The sequence below is a fragment of the Rissa tridactyla genome, chromosome 11 (genome assembly GCF_028500815.1).
Source record: "Rissa tridactyla isolate bRisTri1 chromosome 11, bRisTri1.patW.cur.20221130, whole genome shotgun sequence".
NCBI classification, from domain to species: domain Eukaryota; kingdom Metazoa; phylum Chordata; class Aves; order Charadriiformes; family Laridae; genus Rissa; species Rissa tridactyla.
In genome coordinates, this window is record NC_071476.1 from 16,963,535 (window position 1) to 16,990,774 (window position 27,240).

The 27,240-nt window shown below is 43.8% G+C and overlaps 1 protein-coding gene across 3 annotated transcripts in view; it reads right to left on the reverse strand.

The window, feature by feature from the left end:
* SLIT3 (slit guidance ligand 3) overlaps window positions 1–27,240 on the reverse strand; it is a 519,652-nt gene that overhangs the window by 16,169 nt on the left and 476,243 nt on the right. For all 3 annotated transcript variants that reach the window (XM_054216868.1, XM_054216870.1, XM_054216869.1), the window contains 4 exons: window positions 22,149–22,242; window positions 16,671–16,808; window positions 9,459–9,699; window positions 6,927–7,057 (listed from right to left, as the gene is read on the reverse strand). In XM_054216868.1, coding sequence (XP_054072843.1) covers window positions 6,927–7,057; window positions 9,459–9,699; window positions 16,671–16,808; window positions 22,149–22,242 — 604 coding nt within the window. The remainder of the gene's footprint in view (window positions 1–6,926; window positions 7,058–9,458; window positions 9,700–16,670; window positions 16,809–22,148; window positions 22,243–27,240) is intronic.

Below are 27,240 nucleotides of genomic sequence, written 5' to 3' on the forward strand. Positions count from 1 at the left end.
GCTGTTCAGCGAAGCAACCAGTGGGGACAGACACAGCGTATCTGCTCCCGCTTCCCTCCTGTCTCTTTCAGCTGAGACAGCTGCCAGGAGATACAGGTGGAGCTGCGGAGAGGACAGGTATGCAGTGACTAAAGTACCAAACAAGGTACAGACCAGCTTACGGGCGTCTGTTTTAGAAAACAATATCAAATTAATTTGTTTAACAAAATACACAGACTACTGACAATTTCCTTATACGTTGTCCATGCATGAAAGCCAGCACAGTCTGCTTAAGAAGTGATTTGGGAGGAACAGGACTGTCTCCTGCCACCTGCTTGAAGTTGATTTGGGTCTGCAGCAGTATTCAGATTTTTTTAAAAAACAGTGATAAAGGTGACAGTGATGATGTAGATGGCCAAATTCCTAATCAAAAGCATACAGATAGTATCTCTGCTTTGACTTCAAGTGGTCATAATACAAGTTAATTCAAAGAATTAGTTAAAATGGCATGAAACCCTCTGTGGCAGAGGAGCAGCTACTGAGTTTACTGAGAGGGGACATCTGAGGGCAACCTAGACTGGTAGCCCCAGATTTTGGGCCCTGAAGAAGGTGACCTGGGACGCAGAGAATGTAACTTCTATTTCTGTCACCACCACGGGGCACGTGGCTTTAGATGACCTATCCCTAACTTCCCGTACCTGGTACACAGACATGCCAACGCTTGTGAAAGGTTTTGCTGCCTTCTGCGAAAACATCTCACTCGGTAACACCCTACGCGTACGTGTAAGGTTAGAAATAAAGCTGTGGGTCTGCAGCACAGCGTTTCTGGGTACTCAGCTATTGCACTGAAGAGAATGAGCTAGGGGGAGGCAAGGAGAGATGAGAAACTGTCATTCTTGCAAAAGATACTGAAGAGATTTACAAAGAAAAAAAAATTAATTCAGCTTAACAAGATTTTGCCTGCTAAATCCTCAGGCAGCCTGAAGGACAAAACTTTACCCTTCTTAAGCTTCATCTCAGCAGAAGAAAGTTTCTGAATTTCATGAAAACAAATATTTGATTCTGAACCTAATGATAAAAGTTAGATGACATTTTAAGGTCTTGGCCTTACATTGTCAGTGTTCTACTACACAAAAACGCAAGAAAAACCAGGCAAATGCAATGTTTGTAGTTTGACAAGAACTCACAGAACTGTCCTTTTTGTCCCATTCAAATACGCCAAAGCCCTTTATGAAGGCAAAAAATTATTCATCTGTCCTTTTCCTTGTCTCATGTAAGATGTATAAGTACATTCGAATTTTACAACTTTTACTGTGCAGGTCAGAGATTAATACCAGTTTCTTTCATCATATTTGATGCAAAATCCCTAAGGAATACCTGAAAAAATGAGAGTGTGTGATAGAGAGAATGAAATGAATTCCAAATATACAGAATTGTTAAGAGCTCAGTGATATCTCATAGAAAACCCTGAAAAACAGTCTATTTAGAGACCATCCAGAAGTATCGAACAGGAATCCCACCAGGGACAGGCACAGCAGAAGCTGCACACTATGAAGGTATTAGGGAGAGGAGGACCAGTCATGCAGTGAGCTCTGCAAAGAGACTTCTGGTAAAAACTGGGTTTGACAAGCTCTAATAATGATCCTAAGAATATTTAATGCTTTCACTCCTCCAGCAATTCCTCCCTAGAAGGCAGTGAATTAATGGTGAAGCCTCCCAGGCTTTTTTGCAGATAAGCAATTGCAGCTAAAGAGAGGCAATTACACAAAAATCCCATCTCCTGTATCTTTGGGAGGTGTGGAAGTTCTTCCGTCACCAAAGCAACTGCTCAACTTCAGCACCAGCAGCACGGAGGAGTCTAAGAAATCAGAGTAGAGCACCAAAAGTACTACCAAGTTTGGTTCTTTGGAGTGGCATGGCCAGGGACCTGTGCACAGAATCATCAAATAGTTTGGGTTAGAAGGGACCTTTAAAGGCCATCTAGTCCAACCCCCCTGCAATGAGCATCTAGAACTAGATCAGGTTGCTCAGAGCCCCGTCCAACCTGACCTTGAATGTTTCCAGGCATGGGGCATCTACCCCTCTCTGGGCAACCTGGGCCAGTGTCTCGTCACCCTCATTGCAAAAAATTCTTCCTTATATCTAGCCTAAATCTTCCCTCTTTCAGTTCAAAACCATTAACCCCTTGTCCTATCGCTACAGGCCCTGTTGTTGGACAACGAGTGCAGGCGGCCACACGGGCTGCTCCCCGGGCTCCAGCCACATGGGCAGAGGCCGAGGGATGTGGAATGGCACGGGGAGTTTGGAGATGCTGCCGGGGTCAGAGCCTTGTGTGGCTCCACTGCCTGGAGGGAGAAGGCACCTCACCCTCCAGAGACCCACAGCACATTTACGAAACACTTTGTATTTTTTGTGCATTTCTGTACCTTTTGTGGACAGAGAACCAGATTAAATTTGCCATCCCACAGTCATCCCACATGAGGCAGACACAGTAAGAATTTAAGCTCTCTTATTTCAGGCCTTTTGCTTTAACCACAAGAACATCCATCTACGCTATGTAAGAATTAGCCAGACCATAAGACCTGCATGATACAATCTATAAAAAATATATTTAATGACGTATCATTTTTGAAAACAGATTATGCAAGGATACTTTTAAAAAAATCGTAATGCAATTTGGGTGTAGGCTCTGCAGAAAGACAAACACAATTAATTTTTATGTTTTCCTAACTGCCTCCTTTTTCACCGCTGTCAGGAAGCCTGCATGAAAACATACAATTTTACACCAATGATGTCTGCATCTTGCTTTTCACCAGGTATGACAGTCTGTATGCAACATGGCAATCTGGGAACTCTGGAGGGAATTACATCGGTAGTTTGTGTCAAATTTCTATTTTCCATTTCTATTAGGAAGGATTAATTCAGCACCCAAATCAATATGACTGTGTAGTAGCATACAACCTATCAGAAAAACAATATTACAAGTAAGATCTCATCTCTGGTTCAAGGAACAGACGTATGAAAAAATACTGACACTAAGAAGCTATCCCTATAGAATACAGTTAAACAGATATCAGTATCAATGACTGAACGCTGAAAGTGCAGAATTCCACGTTCTTTGTTAATTCAAACTTTAACAATTGGAACATGGTGGTAAATAAAAGCAGCATGCTCCTCATCAGTTGATATCTTCAAATTAAGGTAGAGTATCTATGTAAAAGATTTACTTTATTTCAAGACCTCACTGTTGGCTCAGTACTAAGTACTGCCATGGCATGGAAGAGTAACTCTTACCAGTGCAGGAACCAGGAGGTCAATAAAGTACTCAGAAACAGATTTCTGTTCTCATTTGTGCATCTGTAGAACAATTAAATAGAATAAAAGAAACAACGAATAGGAATCCTCCTTCAAAAATGGATCTTCTATAAGATGTTTACTAGGACGTCCAGGAAACCACTATCCTGCAGCTTACAAGCGAGGAGCTCCAATAACAGACCAGTCAGCTTTTCTTTTAAAAGGGTGAGTTTGATCATTGCGTATTCATGCATTAACTTGTATTTCTTTCTAACTTGATGATAAATGACAATGTAGTTTAGTCAGTCTTTTCCATTGGACGTTTGCTGACCTTTTTCCAACTAGAATAAAAGAAAAGTCCAATGTCAACTTTAACCTTTCTATCCAAACATACCACAGGAATGAATACACATAAAGCAAATCCGAACGTACAGCAAGTTAATCTTGGGCTTTTCCGGACTAACTTTGCACTGCAGTTCTACTTCAGTCTGCTCGAGGGAGTACTAAGACAGAAGAACAGGTCCACTGCGATAGCCAGGGACAACCTGCCTTCACAGAGCAGATAAAACGAATTGCTCTTTCCCGGCACGCCTGCGACCCGCTGTTACGCCGCATCCCTGCCCTCAGTCTCCGAGGACAGTTTTGCAAAGCGAAGCCACCGCAGAAGACACCACACCAGTCGGGTCAGACCACGCACCCCACAGGTCTGGTACCAGCCCTCGCCCTGGCTGTATAGCAAGGGGCTGGGGGAGAGTTTTGCACTGCTGGACATTGCGTGCGTCCCCCTTCCAGCACCCTTCTGCTCAATGCTACTGAAAACCACCACCGAGCATGCCTTACTCACTGCTGGCTTCCAGACCTGTCTGACAGCAGGTTTTATCTTAGCCCTACAGAGTATTACCTGTATCAGCCAAGTACTTCGCTAATTTTACTGTTTTTAAGTACTACTAATAAATCTTATCAAGGAGACTCTGCTGGAGAATTACAGATAATGTGGCTTGCCGATGACTTCCCCCATCCCGTCATGGGAGTACCTGAAACAGCCAGCCAAACATCTCCGCTGCAACACAGGACCAGGTCAATTACAGATTTCCTGCAGCTGTAGCTGGCACAGTTCCCACCAGGCAGCATTTTAAGGCCTCCTCCTCTTTTGGCAGACTCTTCTGAGGAAAAACAAGAGCCAAAGCACTGCTCATCTCTTCCGAGAAGTGGACCCCTTTGGAGGATAGCAGTGCCTGAAATTGCCCGTGGAAATTAATCTAACAGTCTTTTCAACAGAGCTTCTCAAAGGCAAACAGTCCACTTTTGCTGAGATTGAGATTTAAATGAGGCATCTAAACAAGACAGCAAGGAGTAGGCAACAGAGAAGGCAAACTCTTTTACCAATGGTGCGGCTACGATTTGAATGTTACAGGTTCTCCTGGGAACCTTATTTTTAATGAAAAATGAAAAATTGTAGAAGTTGCAGAAAAGAGTTTCCCAAATTCTTAAGATTTAGGTAAAATGCGTAACGCTGAATCAGCTAATTTTCATCAAAATGCAAATTAGGAAACAATGCAATTAACAGTACAGATAAACTCATGGGAGCCAGTACCAGGTATAAAAGGACTTTAATGTCCCCGGAGAAAGCCTCTAAAACATCCAAGAAGGTATTAGTGACACAACTTAGAGATTATGGCCAATGCCTGAATAACGGAAATGACCGACCATGGTCCAAGCTACTACAGGAAACGCGGGATTTTCTATTATTTGGTGTTTTCCTGTCAAAACTCAGTGCCAAGCTAGAAGCCACCTCTCAGCCAAACAGAGCTTACGCCTTAGCTAAAGTCAAACAGGATATAGAGCGAGGTCAAACCAGATCCGCTCGCGCCTTCTACCCTTAAATCCTATGATTGTAAGGAGAGAAGCCGGTTTCCTCCCCCTTCCTCAGCCCTTAAGGAAAACAAGTCTTTTAATCTATTTAGAGGCCCTTTTTGACATTCTTTAGCTGCAGTTTTTCTCAATCAACCTAATCTTTTCCCATCAAGCTCCATGCTAATCCCATTTTGCTCCATTCCTTAAACTAATAAAAGATTAGAGTGACATTTCAGAAAGGGCATCGTATTAAGCAGCTTCTTTCCCATCTCAACAGATCGCACAGTGCAAAATGTAGCGAACAGGGCATTAATCTTATGGTAATGAGGTGTCAGTCTGAATGGAGACCTCCTCCTTGATCAATAGGAAGGGCGCAGGAATAATGAGGACGCTGCCGCTTGCCATCTCTGGCAACTTTGCCAGAAGGCAGCAGATCTATAAATTGTTGTTGTGATGGTGGCAACAGCTCTTGTCACCGCACCGCTCTGCCCTTGACAACGGAGAGCAAGCATCCACACCGATCCGTCACCCCCTGTGCTGCCCACACATAATGCGCTTTTCCCTATGTTCTAATTAGCAGCATAAAACTGTTTAACAACTTCGGCTTTGCTCTAACATGAAATCAATTAGGATTAGCAGCCACACAGAGACAAATATTTCACACCTATCCAGCTGGTGAAAATCATTAACGAACTACTTTCTTCATTCCTAGAACAAGCCATTGCTCTTTCTGGTGACACCCCTGCATTGGTATTGTCCAATTTGCTTTCATACAGAGAGAATTTTCTCATTTTCTTAAACAAGTTGCCATTCCCCTTCAAGAAAGCTCTGCACAGCCACCGTGCTCCTGGAAGACTCAAGTTTTATCAAGCGCTGAGAAAACTTTCCAGAAGAAGTGCAAGGCCCGTCCTCGCTCGTGATACTCGGTGGCATCCCTTTGTTTGCTCTAATGGGATGCTCTTCCCTAAAGAGCGAGGTGGGCTGGGAAATCCAGCTCTTGTGCATCTGCAATGCCACGAAACTGCTCTGAACCCAAAAGGGCTCCCTGTGGTCACAGCTGCATGTTTACACAGAACAAACTGCAGCAACAGGGCTAAAAAAATCATCAGAAGGGAGTCAAGCCGGCAAGAAGGCTGCTAAAGGAACAATGGAAGACACCAGAAGCACATCTCTCTTTCCTAGGGAAATGCCTCTGTGCATGGGTTTCATTTTTACATGTGCTTTTCTTTCTTGTGACTAATGAATAAAACTTGGGGGTTGGATATCCCCAAAAGTCATGTGTCTGAAGGTCGAATTGCCCTACAATTTACCTCTGTAATTTGTGCTTATTCATGGTTTGTGTAGTTAACAACTGATATAGGTAAAAACATTCACCCTGCAGAGGAATTCAGCCCTTCTCCCCTATTTGACACAGTCTAATCCTGCAGTTGCACAGTCCCTGTTATGTCTTGGTACAGTAAATTAATGCTAAATATCAACATCAAAGAAACTGGTTATTTGGAACTAATTCAAGGACAACATTCACCATAAACTAAATCTTTAGAGTAGATGAGAAAACGCGACATTTTTCTGCAATCACAGTAGAACACAGTATCATTGGTATTGCCAATAAATGCCAATTTTTAACCATGCAGCCTCTAGCTAAGTCTTTATTCTGATTTTCTTATCTAATTACATACATAAAAGAGATACAGTGAAGTAAAACACAAGGTTCTTCTCCCATGCACATTTCTTAGAAAAATCCTACCTCTCCATCTTTTTTTAGAAATCAGTTGTTTTGGTAAAGCTTAGCCATTTACCTGTATACTGTGGTAGGTGGAGAATTCAGCGTGTCGTAGATGAGCCTCACGTGTCCTTGGTACAACTCCAGAGCCAAAGGGTCATTGTCTCCTTTGTATAATAAGATGCCATTGTCCTTGTCCGTTGCTACCTGTGAAACATTAATAACGAGGCAAGCTTGCTTGAGAATGGTTAAAAAAGAAATAAACCTAAATCAAAAATCATACCAAAATCATACACGCAATTCAAATATGATTTAATAAACCATATAGATGAGCAACAACGAGAGGAAGAGCTATGAGACCCAAAAAAGTCTCGGTGACATCGAGTGGGCTCATACACAAACAGGTCGGCCTTCCACTAAGGGATGGCTCCCTTGTTTCAAATGAGAACTAGTTTTCAGGAGGTGAAAGCTGCAATTTATTTGACCCCCCTGTCAATAGACGGTTGCTGTATTTTTGGTGACACATGAATTTATTTCTCAGCTATTACCCCAGCTTGAAGTGGAGGTTTACAATATCAACTCTGGCATTAGGAGGAGGAGTGTGTCACAATTACAAGCAAACAAATTTCTGCAGGCGCTGATCTGTTCACAGACTCCCTACGAACACAAAGAAGGAAAAATGGGCCTGTCCCCACATCCAGCGTAACCACGCATTATTCACTCAATCTGAGTTATTAGCAACTCATGCACAGTTGAAAAGGGACATTCAGAGAGTCAGGAAGGACAGAGCAGCCCGCGTCCCTCTAGTTGTGATCGACATCAGGGAAAAAAAAAAAATGAACACTGAATCAAAAAACAAGGACTCCACTTTCCCAGTCTCCAGCTCCCAAACATTCCTATACTACAAAAGAAAAAAAAAAACCAAGCAAACAGAACAGAAGGACAAAATGGGATTTTTGGATAGAACCTGCCTGTTATTTTCACAGTACGTATTTATTGAGATTTCTTGCTTATTTTTTTATAATGGCTGTTAAATGCCAAAACTAAACAGTAAATTTATAAATCGGTTTGCATTTTATATATATTTAAATACTACCCTTTTGCCCTTAATTTTTATTTTCTCTTGAGCACTTTTTAATAAGATTTCCTTTATCTGTTCTTAATAATCGATGCTGTACTCTAATTTGAATTCATTAGTGATTAATTACTGGATGCAAGAATATTATTCAGCCTGGGAAACAAGTGAGAACATCATCTGCATGTGCTTTCTGTAATAATCAGTTTTACTCTTCAAGCTATGGCTGACGTAATGGGTTTTGTACATTTAAGACGACAATGTCCAGATTTTCAGCTTTGAAGTCGACCTATAGTTTTTGGACCCTTTGAGGAGCCATGTTTTAGAATGCCCATATTTTAGAATCTCTTCTGTGTTATTAAATAAATAAGACAGTTGAAGAAAAACCTAGAGTTTCAAATACACACCAATCAGCTTAATTTTCATATGAACTGTATACTCAAGCTATTAAAGAAAAGATAAACATTAATTACGGAATTTTTTCATTAGAATAAACTGTGCGAGAACCACCCTTTTGAAATCTATCCTAAATGTGGAAATTCCGTCCTTTTTCCCATGTCTTGACATTGGTATTTTAATTACAACCAAACTCCACCAAGTAAGTCTAGAATATGATTTCCAACTGTGGAATACAATCTCTTCAAATTGAGAAAATAAATGCAATAAAATAAACATACAGGGATGATTTTTCTTCTCACATCTTTTGAAATGTTATGCTTCATTGGCAGGGTGAATCTAGCATAGAAATAGTCCAGATTAACAATCAGTGGCCTAAGAAAGAGATGTGTTACGTCTTTTATGTGCTCCACACATCTGTTTATTAGAAAGCATACAAAGCCAGAAATTATTCCCTCATTTACTCTGGGATATCAGGGAAAAAAAAGATCAGTTTAATGCCTGCTAGATTGTGAATGCAAGTAACATCCAAATCACTTAAATATCATATTGGACTAAGTATCCAAAATACTTTTGATCCACAACCACAAAGATGACAGTAGTGGCGTGGCACCTTTGGTATCTATTTTCTATTGCCTCCTGAACCTTAGACCTCAAACCAAATTTAGGTGTAACAACAGGACTGTAACAAAATCCCAGGCCTTTTATCTAATGAATGTGCACAGTAAAAGAGTAAGCAAAATGTTGTCTGGAAAGGCCATTTAGAGCAGCCTCTTTTAATAAGTCTCCTGATATTAAGCACTAATTCCTACAGGATGGAACACAACACTGTAAATCAGTAAGAAGACAGGGAGGTTTGCCAAATCATCTCTAGGTACTTTGCCAGTCTAGTGATAAGAGAGTGGTGAGATTCTAGAGGCAGGGTACGTGTCCACAAAGGTACAGTGGTGTCTTAGTTGCTCCTTAATGTTTCAATAATTTTAGAGCAGACAGCTGGCTCACAAATTGTCTCTGACTTTGTCAGCATCTTGGCCAAAAGACCCCGTTCCTTCAGAATAAAAAAACCAATATATACGTCTATATGTATTATTGTTTAGAAGAGCACTGGGCTGACAACTGCTGTTCTGCGTGACATACCTGGAGGGAGATGTTTGCCTGAGGGCGAATTTTGGCTGATGGCAGCTCCACATAGGAATCCTTCCCAACAAAGTTGACTGTGATGAGTTTCTCGCACTTCTGCCCAGCAAAGCCAGCCAGGCAGCGGCAGACGGGCTCATGGTGCGCAACGATGCACTGGGCCCCGTTCTGGCACTCGTAGTTATCACACGGGCTCGTCTGGAGCAGAACCATTGGCGGAGGAGTTTCACAGAAAAGTCCACTGTAGAAGGTAACGGAAAGAAGAAGCGGCTTCAATTATCATCATTTTTTTTAAGGAAGGAAACACTTTCAGATGCTGATGTTGTACTACTGCTGTGGTATAGCAGCTCTGGGATTCGGCTGCCATGTGCCCGGTTTGCTGCGTGAAAGCTACACGGCACAGCGCTGCACTGGAATTCCCCTGCTCGCTCTGAACAAGCCAGTTCAAATACTGAAAGCAATTTGTACCGCACTTCGCACTGGTTATTTACCTCTGCAAGGTACAGCAGGCTGTCTAAAACAGCTTTCATCCCACGCTGTGCCATGCAGACGCTCCCAGCAAAAACTGGGCGCCATTTAAGCCCAAACCTGAGATTTCCTCGCCTGTTCTCCCTGCCATTCAGAAACATGCACCACTGCTCAGCCAAAGCCCCATCCTAGGCTTTAGGACTTGAGTCTACCTCTGCTGTTGGTAAGCAAGGGGAAAATCCTCTATTTTTAGGGTTTTTTACAGCCTCCTCACTCGCTTTACTGTACATGAGAGAGTGTATCATCAACAGACGGGCAACTGCTGAAACAGCTCAGAAGCAACGCACTATTTGATGGGCAGCTTCCCTCAATTGGTTGCTTCTAACAGCATCAGGATCATCAACTTTATTTTAGCCGAGTTTGTGGTTGGCAATGTCACAGGTCAGAAAACTGTGAAGCTCTCCCAGAGTCAGAGGTAGCTGAAAACCAAATGCCAGATCCGAGCACTTGCAAACTCGAATCACGTTCAGATCTGGAGGAAAGTGCTGTGGTTTGGTCTTCACTATGAGAGAGACTGAGCAAAACCCACAGGTAGGAACCTCTGACTGCCGAGGCTTGGGCCACATCTCCCGGGAGCGGCGATGGCTCAGTCCCCAGGCTGCCCTCCTGGGTTCAGCATGGCTCCGTGCTTCACAGGTTATTTGCTGGAATGACTAAGCTACACTGAAATATCGACACCAGCGTAGGAGGAGGAGGGAAAAGGCAGGAAGTGCAAAAAGCTGCAGTCATCTTTCACGGTGATGTCATGTGTCAGACTAAACTGCAAAAAGTAAATGAAAAATCTCTGCCCAGTACACCCACTGGGCCTGTGCAATCAGTGGGTGCTGCCAAGGGACCAGGCTGGGCTCTCTGGCTGCAGACAGTGCCCCAAATTTCACATTACGACGACTGCCCAAACCCAACAGACACTTTCTGTAGCGATGAGAGAACATAAACTCTTTGCACCGAGTTCTGTGACTGCTTGAAAATGTGTAGACAGTAAAATGATGAAAAATTGGTAGCTGGTGAGTAGGGAGCGTGCGTCAGGCTGTGCTGCAGGGAACGCCATGGGGAAAGCTGCAGCGAGGGCTCCTGCATCACCTCCCTGCATCACACAGCATCTGTCAGCACGGGGGCAGAGGGCCTTCCAGGAGAGGATTGGGGCAGACCCATTGATGCAGTGAATAACCCATCAGCCCAGCTCCAGAACAGTGAAATCCCGCTTGTCTGACTAGGGATTTTCTGCCATTCAGGGAGCACTTTGTGGAGTAATAGTACTTGTATAAAAACAAAGCAGAAAAATGCCCAAACCCTCACTCCTCTCCAGCAAAGCAGGTGCAACTTGGAAGCTCAGTGAATTTCTAGGCAACCTTCCTAGATACAATTAGAATAAAAACCCAAGCCATTACCCTGCAGTAAATAGTACAGATACAAGACATGCAAGAACAGCAAATGAAACAGCCACAACATACTCAAGACCAATCTTGCTTAGCCACAGAGACCAGAACGCGCTGCCTCTGTCACAGAAGGAAATGGAGATGACTGCTTTGCTTTTCACATTTTCTCATGTGAAACTCTGCACAGAGTACCACGGCTCTATCTTTAGCGCTGTGTGGAATGAGAGCCCAAACCTCTCCCTGCCCTCGTCTCCCAACACACACCGCTCTCTGCTCTGCCTCTGGGAAACACGAAAGAGAGAGAAATACACACCAAAACATGGATGGGCTAAATCCTGAACTGCATCAAAAGCAATGGAGCTGCTCTGCTTTTCTATGACATCTGAGAGAAGAAGAGACACAGGGTTTTACATTGCTAGTTTTACAAAAGGCAAACTTGAAGAACGCTTTGAAATACACAAACATTTGGTATTTGCACCTGGGAGAAGCTCTCCTTTCCCCACAGCCGTTATACAGCATGGAACACCCTAACCAGCTTCCTAACTTTGCCCAAAACTCTGTGTTGGCCTCGTACATGGTGATGTGGACATAGCAAACAAAAATCTGTTTCACAGGAACAAGCATGAGGAGGGTGAAAAGCACTGCTGGGATTCCCAAGGCCCAAAGCACAGTGCTGTGCTGGGCTCTCGCCACTGCCCCGGGAGCACGCCCTGCAGGGACCGTCCTGCTCCAGCCCCGGTGTCACTCGGGGTTGGCTCTGCTCCCGTATACAAACACACAGGTGCTTCCTTCTCAGCCAGAACCACCTCTTGGTACCTTGCAGGATAAATTGCATTTCGACACTTTTCTCATTGCATTGCCCTAAGCTTCCTTCATCCGCCACGAGGACGGAGTGATGTTTCACAGCCAGCCTCCCCGTGCCCAGCCTCCCCATGCCCATCCCACCATTATCTCGCTGCTCTAAGGGCAGGGAGCTGTGGTTAACTGGGGCCCCTTACCTCCCCTCGCTGCCCAGGTGACACTGGGTGCTGGAAGTGGGCACAGACATAGGCTGCTAATATAGCAGCAAAGGGTTCGGCGGGGGGGGAGCAAACCACTCCCCATCAGCCTGTGGTAAATATCCTCTACCAGAAGAGCATAATCTTGCATAGCGACAAGCCAATCTGTTCATTTAGACGAATGCATCTCAAAAGTGTAATCTGGCAGGCAATACTGCTGGCAATCAATAAACCCCATTTACTTTGCTCCAAGGAGTATTTGGAGGAGACATACGGGGTCAGTAGAGTGGGCAGCAGTGAGAACAGGAGCACGGCAGGCAGTGTGGGGGAGTAACTGCGTATGGGAAATGGCTGTCTTTGCTCAGTCTGATATGTTTCTCAAAGTAAATTTGTTCTTGGGAACATTTCTTTGTGAGCACACCTAAACTATGAATTAATTATAGAGTAAGAGACTCTCCCTTCCCGAGCAAGACCCTCTGCTGCAGCTTCTTGGCAGAGCCCCGCAGGCCACCCCATTCCCGCAGGGTGAGCGCAGCACCTCGGGGGCATAGCACCGCTCAGCCAGGGATGGTTCAGATTCCCTTTTCCAAGAAAACAAGGGAATATTAAAAAAATAGCATCAGCCTCGTGGAAAGAGAGATACACAGAAAGCAATTCTCGCCAATTTAAGGTAGTTACTGCAGCCGCTGCCTATCAGCAGAGCAGTCAGACCCAGATGATGAGCTGGGGACACGTCAGTGCCACGTCCCCATTGCTAGCCGGGCACTGAAGTGGACTGTCCGACTGGAGCACTCTCCTCTTCAAAGCCTGGTTTCATTAAGCGTGTGATCTCTCTCTCCAGTGCAGGGCTCTGCGGCTGGCTGGCAAACATGTCAGGAGAGCCAGCGATGGGATCAAACTGGGGTCAACCCCAGAGATGGCTTTCACCCCAGGCCTGATGTCAGGTGTAATCTGTTTCCCAGAGGTGACTGGCAGAAAGCAGCACTGCTAACCCAGCCCATTAGCTTTGTTCTACCTAATGCCAATCATTTTGTTTTGTCTGTGAGCAACAATTAGAAAGCAGAAGGAAAGTCAGTGTATATAATTCTAATTTCATGGAAGTTAAAAATAATAATAATAAAAAATCCAGGCAACCCGCAGCAGCCTCCACTAACAGGAAGCAAATGTTGCAAGAAGCCACTGTGTCTGTGCTCGGTGCTGCTCTGAAAGATCGCCTGAGCTCCTGGTACGGCTCCTGCACAACTCTTCGTGCTGTGAAACCCCTTCAGTGGGTGGCTTTACAAGTGCAGCCGTCCTGCTACCAGCATCTAGAAATCACATTAGCAACAGTGTCTGTCAAGGCCTTTTCTTTTTTATTTTAAAGTATTTTTAAAAATATATTTTTAGAAATAATTAATACTATTTATTTCCCCAGCAGCGGAATGTGGAGCACAGCCTGACTTGCATAGCTTGGCTGAGTCCACTCTGCCTGGTACGATCTCATTTATTTAAATAATCACTGCTGAGTTTCTTGCAGCAAACTCCCGCAGCGGGGAGCTCTGAAGCATCGACACAATGGAGGAGCAGTGCTTTCTCTCCAGCTCAGCAGTCTTTAACGCGTGCTTCACCACCAGAGCAACGTTTATCAGGACACCACCACTGTGAGGCTGATTGCTAGAGGGAAGGGTTGAGAAGTTAGGTTTTATTCAATGGGGTTTCACAAAGCCTCAAAAATGTTTTCATCTACAGGGGGTAAACGAACGGTACTTTGGGAGGAAAACACTGAAAACTTTGCAGGAAGAAAGCGTATTGTGCAATTGCAAAAGGTTGCTGAGTGATAAGGAAAGGTGCTGCGTGGAGCACAACCACACATGAACAGTGAATGGGAAAACAGGTGTGTGCACGTTGGTACCACTGCTTTTGGGGGCTGTCACCAGAGGTGCGGCACTGTGCATATGAGGCCTTACGTGGTTAAGAATTACTGGAGTGCCATTTGTTCAACCGTGTGAGGATGTAAGTTTTAACATCCTTATTAATGCGTGACTCCAAGTGGCTTTGACGTACAGCATAGCGACAACCATAAAATTGTTATAGGCCTGTGCATTTGTTACAACAGCATAAGCTCCAGATAACTGGGACGTCACTCTGCAAACTCACTGCTGGGAAATTATTCTTGATACTTAGCCAAAAAGCTTTATTAATCATCATCTTAGGTCTTCTAGTTACCTTTGTCAGACCACCCCTTGTGTTCTCTCCTTTTCATCAACACTTGCAGCCTTCAAATACTTGCAAAGTTATCTCCTTGCCACACAGCCTAGCGCCCGAGGCACGCTTCGTGAGCAGTTGGGTCTATAACCCTGAACATCAGAAGGCTGAACTCTGTCAATCACTACCTTTGCAACTGCAATCTTAAGAGGGAAAAAATAATAATATCAGAACCCCCTTCAGAGCAGCAGGCCTTTAAACTACAAAAGGCTGAAGTCATGGAAAGACTAATGAGCAGATCATGTTCTGTTAGCAGAATTTTAATCCTGAAATCAAATGAGATCGGGGACTGTTCTGCATGGACAACACACGGGGCTTCAGCTTGCTCTCTGCGTTGGCAGAGGGAGCCTGTTAGTGCCCCCTGAGATGTTCGTCCCCTAAAAGACAGACAAACATCCTTGCTCCCTTGCATCTTGTACAGAGAATTTAGGGAGGTGGCACGGACGAGTGCAAAAAAAAAGAAAGCAAGCAGGAGGCCTCAAGTTAATCCTGGCTCTGCTGTTAACAGGCAGCAGGATTACTTTGCGTGCCCAAGTCTACCTTGGGCTATGAAGTGCTGTCTAAGCTAATAATTGAGCTTTGGAGGTTTGTGTAGAAAAATGTTTCCTCTTCTTGGAGGACTTTTAGTGGAATTAAAATGCCCTCATCTGAGCAAGGGAGCAGGCTGGGATGTTCCAGGTTCTGCTCTTGAAGTCCCTGGTGTGAGATCAGCCAACCCGGGGCACTGCCCAAATTGCCAGTAGAGCTGCTTGGTACACAGGAATGGACCCAGGCCAGGCTCCCGCCAACCCCTGCTGTTCCACTCAACTGTGTCACCACTCAGAACATCTCTGCCAAACACTGGGACCCTGCCTTCCTGGAAAAATCCCTCACATTCTTCACTACCTAGTACTGACATGCCTTAAAAATCAGGGGACCTGCAGTAGAAGTGTCCCAGTCACTACCACCTGACAACAGGCTCGAGTTACCCTCGACTCCAGATAAGGCTTTGCAATCCCATTTCTCAACTCGAACAATTAGATAACATTGAGCATTTACAATTCCACTGTGGGACAGCCACTCGTTATCCTTGTCAGTCACCAATTTGCAAGATCCCTAGGGCCATCAAAGGGACTGAAGCAGAGGATGAAACATGGAGAAAAGGGTATGAATTTGAAATTCAGAGGATATCGGATATCTTGTAAATAACAAGTCTGATTCTGTGAAACCACGGGCTGACATCATGTTATATATCAATGCCTATTCAGGGAAACCTGTCTGCTTTGCAATAAAAATGTGTGTTGAGAGGGGAAAAAAAACCCCAAAACCAGCAAGGATGAAAGCAAGAAGAATGAGAACAGTTGCAGATACAAAGTAGAGAAAATGATTTATAAGTGTTTATGCAATTCCTGCTTTGTCAAGACTGATCTTTTCAGGTACTCCTTCTTTGTCTCGTGTGTATTTCAAACACGAAAAGGTTTAGCTGGAAGGAAGCCAGTATCCAGCCTCAGGCAATGATTAGTGAATCCATTTGGAGCAGCACACTTATCTTTGACAGACAGTGAGATTTCCAGGAGTCAGATATATTGGCAGCTGTCAGAATCAGAGACTGGAAATTTACAGCCCAAATTGTACTGAGCCCATCCACCAACTGGCACAGAGACACTGGCACAAAATCTTCAGACTCGTGTTTTCTTGCAGCCAGGTCTGAGGGTTCATATATGTGATTTTATTATCCTTTGCTCACTGTCGCTCACGCAGAGTTTATCTACACGTAATTTCTGTGAGTGCATTACCTAGCGTTTTACCAGGAAAGGCTGGGGCAGGCAGGCAAACTAACACAGCACTGCGCAAAAGGCAAATTGCTGTTTTCAAAGCCAGAATTGTCAATCCCCTGTATTCAGTTAACTCGTTAAGACCTACTTTAACCTACAAGATTTGAAGCACTGAGCCATCCATTCACATAGGAATGACAGATCAATACCATATCTAGAGGCTGCTCAGCTCTGAGGATGAAAGCAATTAAAGAAAGCGCCCCAACACTATGGACAGAAGACAGTCCGGAGGAGGAGCTGACTCTCACGTACCTGAAGCCCTGAGGACAGACGCAGGTGTAGCCATTGACTGCATCTATGCAGACAGCTCCATGGCGACACTTATGGCCCACACAGTCATCGTCATCTATTTCGCAGTGTTTTCCACTGTAACCTGGCAAGCATTCACATCTGAAATACAAGAAGATGGCTGTTAATAGCTTGTTTCAACATTCACAACAATAGCACGCACAGGCAGCCTAGCACCAATCTGATTAGAGATGGAAAGGTGTTAGCAATTATTCTTGGAAACATCAAGCACAATTCCGGGCATCAGAAATGCGCAAGTCCCTCCTGTCTGTCTGCAGCTGAGGTTCTGCAATCTGCTTAAATTCAAGCCAAGCAAAGAAATACCATAGTGCCGCTTTTCCTCAGCCAAGTCTGTGGAGGAGGGTGATCATATAGTGGTCTCCCGATTATGCTAAAGGTGATGACACCTTCCCTAACCTTACAGACTCAAAGGGCAATATTCTGGAAGGGCAGTTGCTCTGATGTCTCAGACTGTGACTTTGCTGATGTCTGAGGTTGGCCCTGTGCAGCTATGCAGAGCACAGTGAGGTTCCACCTTCCAAATGGAAGCAATCTGCAAGCAAGCCATAAAACTCAGCAAATTTAAAGAAAATGACCATCAGTTTTGAGACCACCACCTGTTAGTCATTTATTTGCAAGGCAGAGAAATGTTGCTGCAACTATGGAGAGTTGCTTTTGAAGCCTGTCCTTTCCCATGGTGACAGTCAGGCGAAGCACGTACCTGCTGCTATGGGGTAACGCCATTCATAGGAGCAATGCAACAGGATGCACCCAAACCCGCAGACATTGCCTTTTGATTTATTTTATTTTATACAGTCCTCAAGTTTGTTGTATGAAGGCTGCATCAGCATTTCTATTATAAGCCTTGCAGCAGGAGTTTACAACCTGACAATAGAAAATGCTTCCCAAAGTCTCTGACTTGGAACAGATCTTTTGGGATTGCTGAACAGCCTCTTTCTGAATCTATAGCATAGACAATGTTTAGTCATGAACACACTTTAGTCCATAAAACACATTTTACTCCTCCCAGCTGGATGTTACTGCACATCTGGAAAACAAAAGACATATCACTTAAACAAAAACAAGGGAAGAGCTACAGTTAACTTCATCAATAAAAAAAAAAGAGGTCTGTGTTCTTGCTAGAGCCCCTTGTTTGGACCCAGTGTGCTTGCCACCGAGAGCTGGAAGAGGAGGGACATCATAACATTGAGGGAGGCAGCATCAGAAGAGAAACTACTGCTCCACCAACCTATTCTGCTGGCCTCCTCCTCCCTGACAGCAGGCCTGGGGGGGTAAGTGCAGGAGGAGGCTCCATGTGAAAAACCTCTTCAGAGGAACTGGGCACGTAGGAACTGATGAGGAAAGACATTTCCCCTTTCCAGGCAGCAGTCACTGTGCTGAGTTTGGTTCCAAGCGACAGCGTGTTTTGGCCCCTGGCCGCTCCCCAGCTCATCAGGGCAAGGCAGCGAGCGGGAGGGGAAACTTCCCAGGTGCAAGAGCAGGCCCTGTGTTTGCTAATGCCACAGCATCAGGGCTTCAGCAACCACCTAGCTCAGGCACGGAGAAGAATATGACCTTCAGTCTCCATTTCAAAACATAGTTTGTGACTGCTTAAAAAAGAAGGAAGAAGGGCAAAGCCTACGAACCTGCAGGCTGTACGATGGATAACATTATGTAGATGTATATACTGCCTTTCTCTCCCCTCCCTACAGGAGAGGCCCCCATCACGACCCTCCGCAGCCAGAGGATGGTTGATGTTCCATCTCTGCATGCCTGCGTTGCTTTTTTACACCTTGGTGGCTCAGGGAATACTGTGATTAACACAACGGAGATGACAGAGCAAAAGGCAAAAGGAATTCCTTCCCCAAACCATAAGAAGCGGGCAACATTTTTTGGCAACGTTTTAGCCACACCTGCAAGCAAATAACGTCAATCAAAAAACTTTGTGGGGGGAACTGGCAACATTTAATCCTGTTGCTTTTTATTGATCCCTGCAGTCCTAATATAAAGTGATGTAATAATGAACGATGTGCAGTTCCTTATTCAGGGCTGCCATGCATCAATTTTATGATGTGTATTGGCTATCTCAGTAATGACAGAACCACCACTTTTCTCTGCAGGGCTGCATTAAATCAGCATTTTAAGCTGTCAGGTAATAAGTCCAAGCTTTAGAATAATAAAGTATATTTATATCATACTCCAACATCAATACGGTGAATGGAAAAACATGCTCCTTTCCTGAAGTTGTTTTTTTAGAAGTCATTTCATTGTGTTAAATGTTTTTTTTTGTTGTTGATTTTTGTTTTATTTTGTTTTCTGGCATACAGAAAGCTACTCTTCTTCTATAGTAACAGCACAATAAAGATGCGGAGGCTGGAAATGAGAAAAGCCACCTGCGATTTTAGCTTAGAAAGCAAAGAACTCTGTGCAGCCAAGCACACACTGAAATAGCCCAGTTAGCTTCCAAGCTTGGCTTTCCCTTTAGAAACACGGAATTCCTTTTGGTTCAGTCATCTCTTAGTGTGTCACATCTAGGCTGAAGCTACCAAAAATGCACGCCTGGAGCACAGCAGGTTTGAAACTCAGCCGCAGGAGCGCCTCACCCAGCCTGCTCCTTGAAACCCAAGGTCTCCCCCACCAGGGAATGACGGCAGGTTAGCTCCATCCCTAGCCCACATAGTACCAGCAAGTGACTGACTATCAGCAAAAATGTGATGCAGTAAAGAAGGAGACAAAGAAACTTCCCTATTCAAATCCTGGTCAGACAGTAATTGACATGATTAGACCAGTTATCTCATTTCCCAGTGACCATCTGACACTAGTACAGTTGAAATCTTGTTTTCTGCTATGGCCTTGTAGTGATGGCAACATTCCCAGTATCAGAGAGAGCCTAAAAACATGTCTAGTGGTATTTAAAATGTTGGCCTATCCAAGGGGATTTGCATCTGCATGCACTCAAGTGTCTATTGTATAAAAGCCGTGAATCATGGCTTCTATTGCAGGGCCAGAATGGAATTTCCCTCCCCATATCAATAAATAACTTGCCTTCCTATTTTTTTTCCTGTCTTTGTCATCTTTTCCTCCCTCTGCAGAGCTTCAGACTGACTAGAGCTGAAGGCAGGACAGGCAGACAGATGACTGGTGTCCTTGCTGCTATGATATTCCTCACTGGTGTGTCCTACTCACGTGCCCAGGGCACAAACCTGACAAGTGGATGGTCAGCACAGGAACAAGCCTGAACCCTGCCATTAATATTCCCCGCCTCTGTGAGCAGAGCAGAGGGCTGGTGCTTGAGCCTGACTCATTCCACACGTGGCATTATATTGCACCACTACGTGCTAAATGTATGGCACATCACAGCTCAGGAGATCAAACTGCTCAAGGGGTCAGCAACAGCACAGGACTGGAGCTCGTTGTTTTCCATGAGACCCAGCAGCAACCACACAGCACTGCAAAAGCTGCTGTGGGCTCTCAGGCAACTTCTGAATGCTTTGGTGCAACTAAAGTACAAAAGAAAAAGCAATACTTGGACAAATCTACATTCAAGGCTAGGCAGGCTCCTTCACCTCTCAAGTCTGGACTGCTAGAAAGCAAAATGGGACAGAAGAAGTAAAAAAAATTCTGGATTTTTGTGTAGCATTCTATGAATTGTGCAAAGAAGAATGCAACAAATAGTAGTTGTTCAGTAGTTATTTAGGCTCCCCTCAAGGGTTAATGGCCCCGCTGTGAAGAACACTTTCCTAGCAAGCAAGCAAGAAAAAGTGTCTTATTTATTACTCAAATTATTTGGGTGGCAGGTAGGAAAATGCTTCCAGCAGGGGCAAAACCATTCAGGACCACAGCTGTCTCCATCCCTTCATCCATCTAGCAACATAAGGTAAGTTGAGTTACAAGCCTTTGCCTCATAACATGATGTAGCTACTGGATTAGCTGAATGACGGATTAACTAGGAATGAAAGCTGGAAAGAACATCAGGGACTATTTATATACCGGTACACACCTCCTTAATCAGTCCCTGTGCATCATTTCAGGAACTGTCCTAATCATTCAATAGTTTAATCTTCCTCAAGAGTTGGAAACCCAAAAGAAAGGCTTGAGTTGTACAGACTGACTGTCTAGCACAGATTCAGCTGCCCTCGATCGAGCCAGCATCTCTAAAATTTTGCTTCGCTTCCTTTTGACTATCCTGAAATGTTCTGTGTATTAGTTTACACTATTCTGACATGCTGGTTGCTTCACAGGACACAATCTGACCCCAAACTGCAAGTTACCAGGAAGACCAAAGAGTGCTACCACCTCTCCCCTGTGACATGCTGGTTGAGGGCGTCCCTGTGGGCACCATCCCTCTCCAAAACCCCAGCCCTCCCTCCCAGGAGGGAATCGCTGAGCCCCCAGGATTGCATTGTCTGTGAAAACAGCCTTAGGGGAAAGTGCAGAATGCAGTTCTTGCTGCACTGAACTCTCTTGAATTCGTCTTCCTTTCTTACTTTTTTGATTCAAAGATCTTTTCTTGACAAGCTTTCCACAGAGCTTGACTTTTCAATTGACTCTCTCCATTTGCTAAATTGCTCTGAAATTCCCTCCTCAGACAAGTGATGAACACCGCTACTATGCACCTCTGAAAACACCCCAACCTCCAAATCTCCAGATGTCTTACTGCCATTTAAAACATGCGGCTTTCCTTTGCCCCTGTGAAACAGTCGGTGTCATTCCCAATACGCAAACGCAAACACAAGAGACTTCTCAAAATCTAACGAGCTGAGCGAGGCTCACCTCTAGAGCCAACGGAAGAAGGCGGCTCCTGAGTGAGAGCCATCCAGTTCAGCTGTTTTCTGCTGCTGCCCAGGTGGCAGTGGGGAGAGAAGCCCCACTGTGTCAAAGCTGACCTTCTCCAGTGCACCCTAAGACCACCAGCCATCCCAGAAGACAACAGCTGAAGTGGGAATACAGCAGAAAACTCCCGACCTGCCGCTTTATGCTCTGGCCACAAGTTTATCTTTCCCTTCTCAGTAGTTAGCGTGGGGACTGGCTTCTAACCACTGAGCCAGGCCGGGCTGAGGAGGGCTGAGTTACTTTTGTTAAGGCTTCTGTTACGCTGCTTGAATTGATGGATGCCCTAAGGAACACATAAGGAAACTGGCCTTTGTTTCTGATGCAGGATAAGATACTTCGCATTAACTGTTCCAGAAGTACTCCTTTTGCCATGCTCTATTCCAGAATAATTTTCCTGCTCTGGGGGTACATCCGTTACTTTCAAGTAAACCACAGAATGTTAGAAAAGTATGTATGGTTGCATTAAAATTAAAATGTGACATGGTCCCAAGTATATAGTATGGCATTCACATTAATTTGGGTGATTTTTACCAGTTGCCAGTTCAACCCTAGTCAGGCCAATGGATGGATCTGCCGAGTGTGTGGAGACCAACATACACACAGGCTTACCTGGTTCCTTTGTCAAGGGGAAGACATTTGGACTCATGCTGGCACGGATTTAGATCAGGAACACAGTGGTTAATCACCTCATCACACAGTTCACCTGAGGCAAAAGAAAAGCAATAAAGCTGTAACACGACTTGGGCAACCCTGAAGCAGCTCCAACCATGATGTGCAGGGATGGCAAATCTCCCTAAACGGAAACAGCTCGGTAGTTTGGCAGGAAGCGACAATACTGCTTGTGAGGGCACGTGCGACTTCATTAAATTTGGTGCGTTTGATCTATAGCAACAGTACCGTTTCTACCACATGAATCTGAAAAGCTGGTATAAAAAGTACTGACATATAAATTCCACTTGGAGACAGACTAAGGATCAAATGGGCAGCTCCTGACCCAGAACCTCTTATATCAAAGCAAGAAAGTGACACAAAAGCGAAGTTACTCATTAGACCATAACATTTTCACACTGAAACATATTTTAGCCATAGTTAATACTCTGCCAAAGAAGCTGATTGGACATCATTCTGGAAAAGAACAACAACCACAAAACCTCCCCCCCCAAACCTCTGTGACTCTCAATAATAGGAACCAGCTTCAGGCCTGCACGCAATTATAAAACATTCACTATTTATAAGAGAAGTACTAGCTCTATTGTGCTCACAGGAGATGATTTTTTTTCAGAAAAAAATCCTTCACATGTAAGCTCAGCTCAGCTGTTTCTAGGTATGGTGTGTTACATGCCGTGCACCTCCCTGGATTTGTATAAATTTTAATAATTAATAGTTCTAGAATGTTTAAACCCAGATAGTTTATTTAAATACCACCCTTCTCTGAGTTCTACATTATAAGGTCACACTTCAGTACCCCAGGATTTGAGATCCAGCCAAAGACCACAGAAATCTTTGCCTTCCCAAGGAACCAACAGAAACCTACCTCACACCTCCCAAAGCCTTGCAGGAAAAGTAAAGGTCAGGTACTCTCAACATGGAAACCCCCAAAAGCTACAGTCCCAAAGTCTCCTATGCAGCCACATCAGAAGACCGCATCTGCAGGGTTTCCAGGTCATGCATATTTTGTGTGCCTATACACGACACATACCATCACATGAGCAACAGGCCATGTGGATAGTGTGGGAGAAAGGATAACGTGGGACGCGCTGGTGGGCTGGCAATGTTTAAGCAGGATTTTGATGAAGCCGCAGCTCCACCTGTCTTGGGAGAAACTCTGTTTTCAAAAATCCTTACATTTCTAACCATAGCGGCTACAAAGAAACACTTGAAAACACAAGACAAGGCAACCACAAAGACCAGAATTTGGATGGAAAATGCCAATCAGCACCGTTGGTCTTTTATCAGTCTTGTGATCTGGCAGGGATGACTGAGCACACAATTTTCAGGGTGACTCTGGTGGTGACAGGTATGGTTTAAGTTGTTAACAGTTCCAGTTCACCCCTTCTGGTTATTTCTCCCACCCCTCCAGCCTCCCTACAGTACAACCTACATAGCTCTGTATTTGACTCTTCATATTAGAATGGAAGTATAATATGTATTTGCAAAAATTACCCTTTTGCTTGTTTGTTTCAAATGTGGAACACCTAATACATCTGCTTCTGAGAGTTGCCAAGCATAAATGAGAAAGCATAGCCAGAATACGAGCCCTGGAGGCATGAGGGAGGGTACTACCAGCATAAACCCCGCGTTCCTGTGCCATACGTACCCTCATGACTTTTAGTGGGCTGGGATTGGCAATACCAGAGAAGCCTGGCACGGCAATCTGCAGCGGAGGGTTTATTGTTCATAGTACCAGTTATACGTATGCTACTACGTATACATATATACTACTACTATGCAACCAGTCCCCTCTGGAGCCAAGGAATCCTAGGAAGCCACCACTATTAAATGCTACCAAGTCTTTTTACAGCCCTGGAGAAATCTTGGGCAAATGTAGTGAATGTATCCAGCTCAGGAAGGGGGACAGGCCAATAAAACTGAACGTTGCAAATCCATGGGAACCAAGGAACCAGATCGTTCACTGGACTTGAGGTTTGCCATTGTACTTTGTTCCTCCTCAAAAGCAACTAGAGACATTCAAGTCTTACAAACACGAACACACTGTCATTGGGGATAGCTATTAACACATTTTTGAGGTGGCAGAACTGGAGATAAGTCTGCTTACTAAGCAATCCTCAAATCCACAGCCCACCAACCCTCCCAAGTACTAACTAGCAAAGCGACTCCCTCAGCCTTTGGGTGGACATGAACACGAGCAGGTCAGAACTTGCTATGATGCCTGGACAACTGCCAGTTCGTCCTCTTGGTATTCCTCACGTCCCTTGTGTGTTACAAATCTTATGTGAAAATAAACACACAAAAAAAAAGTAACTGGCTGGTGAGATTAAAAGAACTCAATGACCTAAAGCTGGAAATATTTTTGGAAGACCATTTAATAACTGAAAACAGTGTGGATAGATCCCTTGAACTATCTTTTCACTAAAAATGGTCAATACATACTTCTGAATTTTTTTTTTGTTTTGTTTTGAAGAAAAAGGAAACAGACTTTTAAAAAAACCAGAACAGTTTCATAAACTCTCAAAGGAATTCATAATTCTTCTTAAAGTATTCTTCTCAACAGTCTTGACAAGTGCTTAGAGATCCAGTAAAAATCTCCCCAAATGTCAAATATTATGACTCACTGTGTCATTCTGAAGGCACCACTATCAAAATGTAGGAGAATTCTAGGCTGGGTACCAAACATAGCATCCAAAAAGATTTATCATTTTTCATGCAAAACTTGGAACATTTAAGGATCCTTCCTGTTATTTTTCCCATCCATCACTCATTAGGGAGCTCACTCGGGAATGCCTTGCAACTAGAGCAGCCTCATCTCAGGAAGAAAATTCTTCTTGATACATTATTTCAGGCTCCACCAATGTTCACTAGATGTTGCAGAAAGCATGCCAGGGAAATAAAACACTTTCTGAAAAGCAAAACCCAAGGCACCAGCTACACAAAGACTTTCTCATATTTTATTCACTCAGAAAATATCTGGGCCAAAAAAATCTGCCCTCAGACCTGAGAGTGCAATATTCATTGGCCGCTTTAATGTCAGTATCAGAAGAAAAATCTGATCCTCTTTTTTTTGGAGTGACACAGGGCTGCTTCTCTGTGCAGCAATTAAAGGTCCAGTCCAAATTTCTCACTGGATAGCTATGTGAACCTGAAAACAAACTGGACATTAATCTTAGGCCAACTGCTAGCAGCACTGATTTCTCTTTGTGGAAGATATTTGATCATGCTAAAACAACAGTGTAATGCTTTCCCAAATGTAGAAAACAATCCGGCCTCCCCATTTTCCTCTCTCCTGTGCATTCTCAAATCAGAACTCCAATGGGTACACAAGGGTTTCTCAAGTGCTTATATAAAAGACAGGAAAACAACAGCTGTATTTCTTTTCTAATCAGTTAAGCAAAATTCCTTCATCCCAAATAATGGTTTTTGTTTCATCAAGGCACATTTACTCTCTTTCCTTGAAGTCAAAGAGAACAGATCACCACGCAATGCACCCCAGTGAAGAACAAATTAAGACTATGTCAGATTTACAAGAGAAAAACCACTTATGCCATCAGATTTTACTTTTCATACTAGCCAGAGGTGTTAGGTCAATAATGTTCTGTGGTCTGTAGAACTGAGGTACGATACGGAGAGGGTACCTTTATAAAGATAGGCACATCCCCAGCTGTGTGGGCACTGCATTTCACACTTCTTACGGCCAGTGGTGACGTGCTGGTAGTTAGTGCTTGTTTAGGAGAAGCAAGCGTTAGACAGATGAAGGAAGCAGTCTGATCTGCCATGAAAAATGCAACTTTCAGGTTAGAAGAAAGTTGTACCGACAGGTGGAACACTAACAGGTGATCTCCCATTGCTGCTGTCTCATGCATTAGAAAAGGAAGAAAAAGAAAAAAAAAAAAAAAAGAGAGGGAAAAAAAATCCCAAACCAGTACAAAAGGTAATTTTGCCCCTTTGAAACTACTTCCCTTGGCCCCTTCACCAGCATTACTTGTTGCTTTTCAAAAAAACCAGAGCAAAACATATTTTTTTTTGTCTCCTACAACACTTTCCTGCTCTTAATTTTTCAGCAAAATCATGAATTTCATGGGGCTTTCCACATTCACTTTTCACAGGGCTCGCTGCTTATGAAGAGCTGCCAAGAAACATGCTTAGGCTTTTCTGTAGCCTTCCACACGTCTCAGAACGAAGCCAAAACAACAATAGAGCAATAAAGATGACTTTTACACACAGTTTAATAATCATCTTTCTTTTTTCCGCTCTGTGCTGTCATGAGAGCTATTTATTCCATGCCACATTAGACTTTTAAAACCAGGATCCAAGTTACGCTATTTCTCCTTAATCAGTAAAAGAGAGACTGGATGCAGTAACAGTATTTTACTTACTGATTTGTAAGTAAAACTGCAGTTCTGAAAAGACAATCTAGACTACCAATTTGCAACCAATGAGTTTGATAATTTTTCTTCTGTTTCATGTGTCAGCTGGGTGGTACTTTGTTCTCTCATTCAGAGTACTCATGAAATAATTGGTAAAGCAACATAGAAAATATTCTCATCCTTAATGTGAGAGAAGCTTTTGTAAGGCCTGGAAGACTAAAAGCAAAAACACTGTCAGGAATTTCACAATATTACTTGAGAAAAGGAAAGTGCTTACAGTGAAGAAAGGATGAAGAAAGTCTGGCCTTTATCCACAGCGCAAATTTTTACAGGCTGCACAGGGAGAAGTTTTTGAGAGGTTAAAACGTATGTTGCAATTTTCCAAGCTTTGCCAGGTAAGTCAGAATGGAACTCTTCTCTTTACTGCTAATAAAGAACACTGTACTGTTTTTCTCATAAGCGATTACTCATTTTATATCTAATAACTTGTATCGGAAGAAATGTTTCTTGTATTGTGTTTTCCCCTTCTCTCTTTTCAGTTATTAAGATGAAGTCAGTGCCAACTGGAAATTTCAGGAGAACACAGAACCTAAAAATTGTTGGGTGGAACAGACATAGGATGTTCCTCCAAAATACTAGTAGAGATGTTGTCAAGAAAA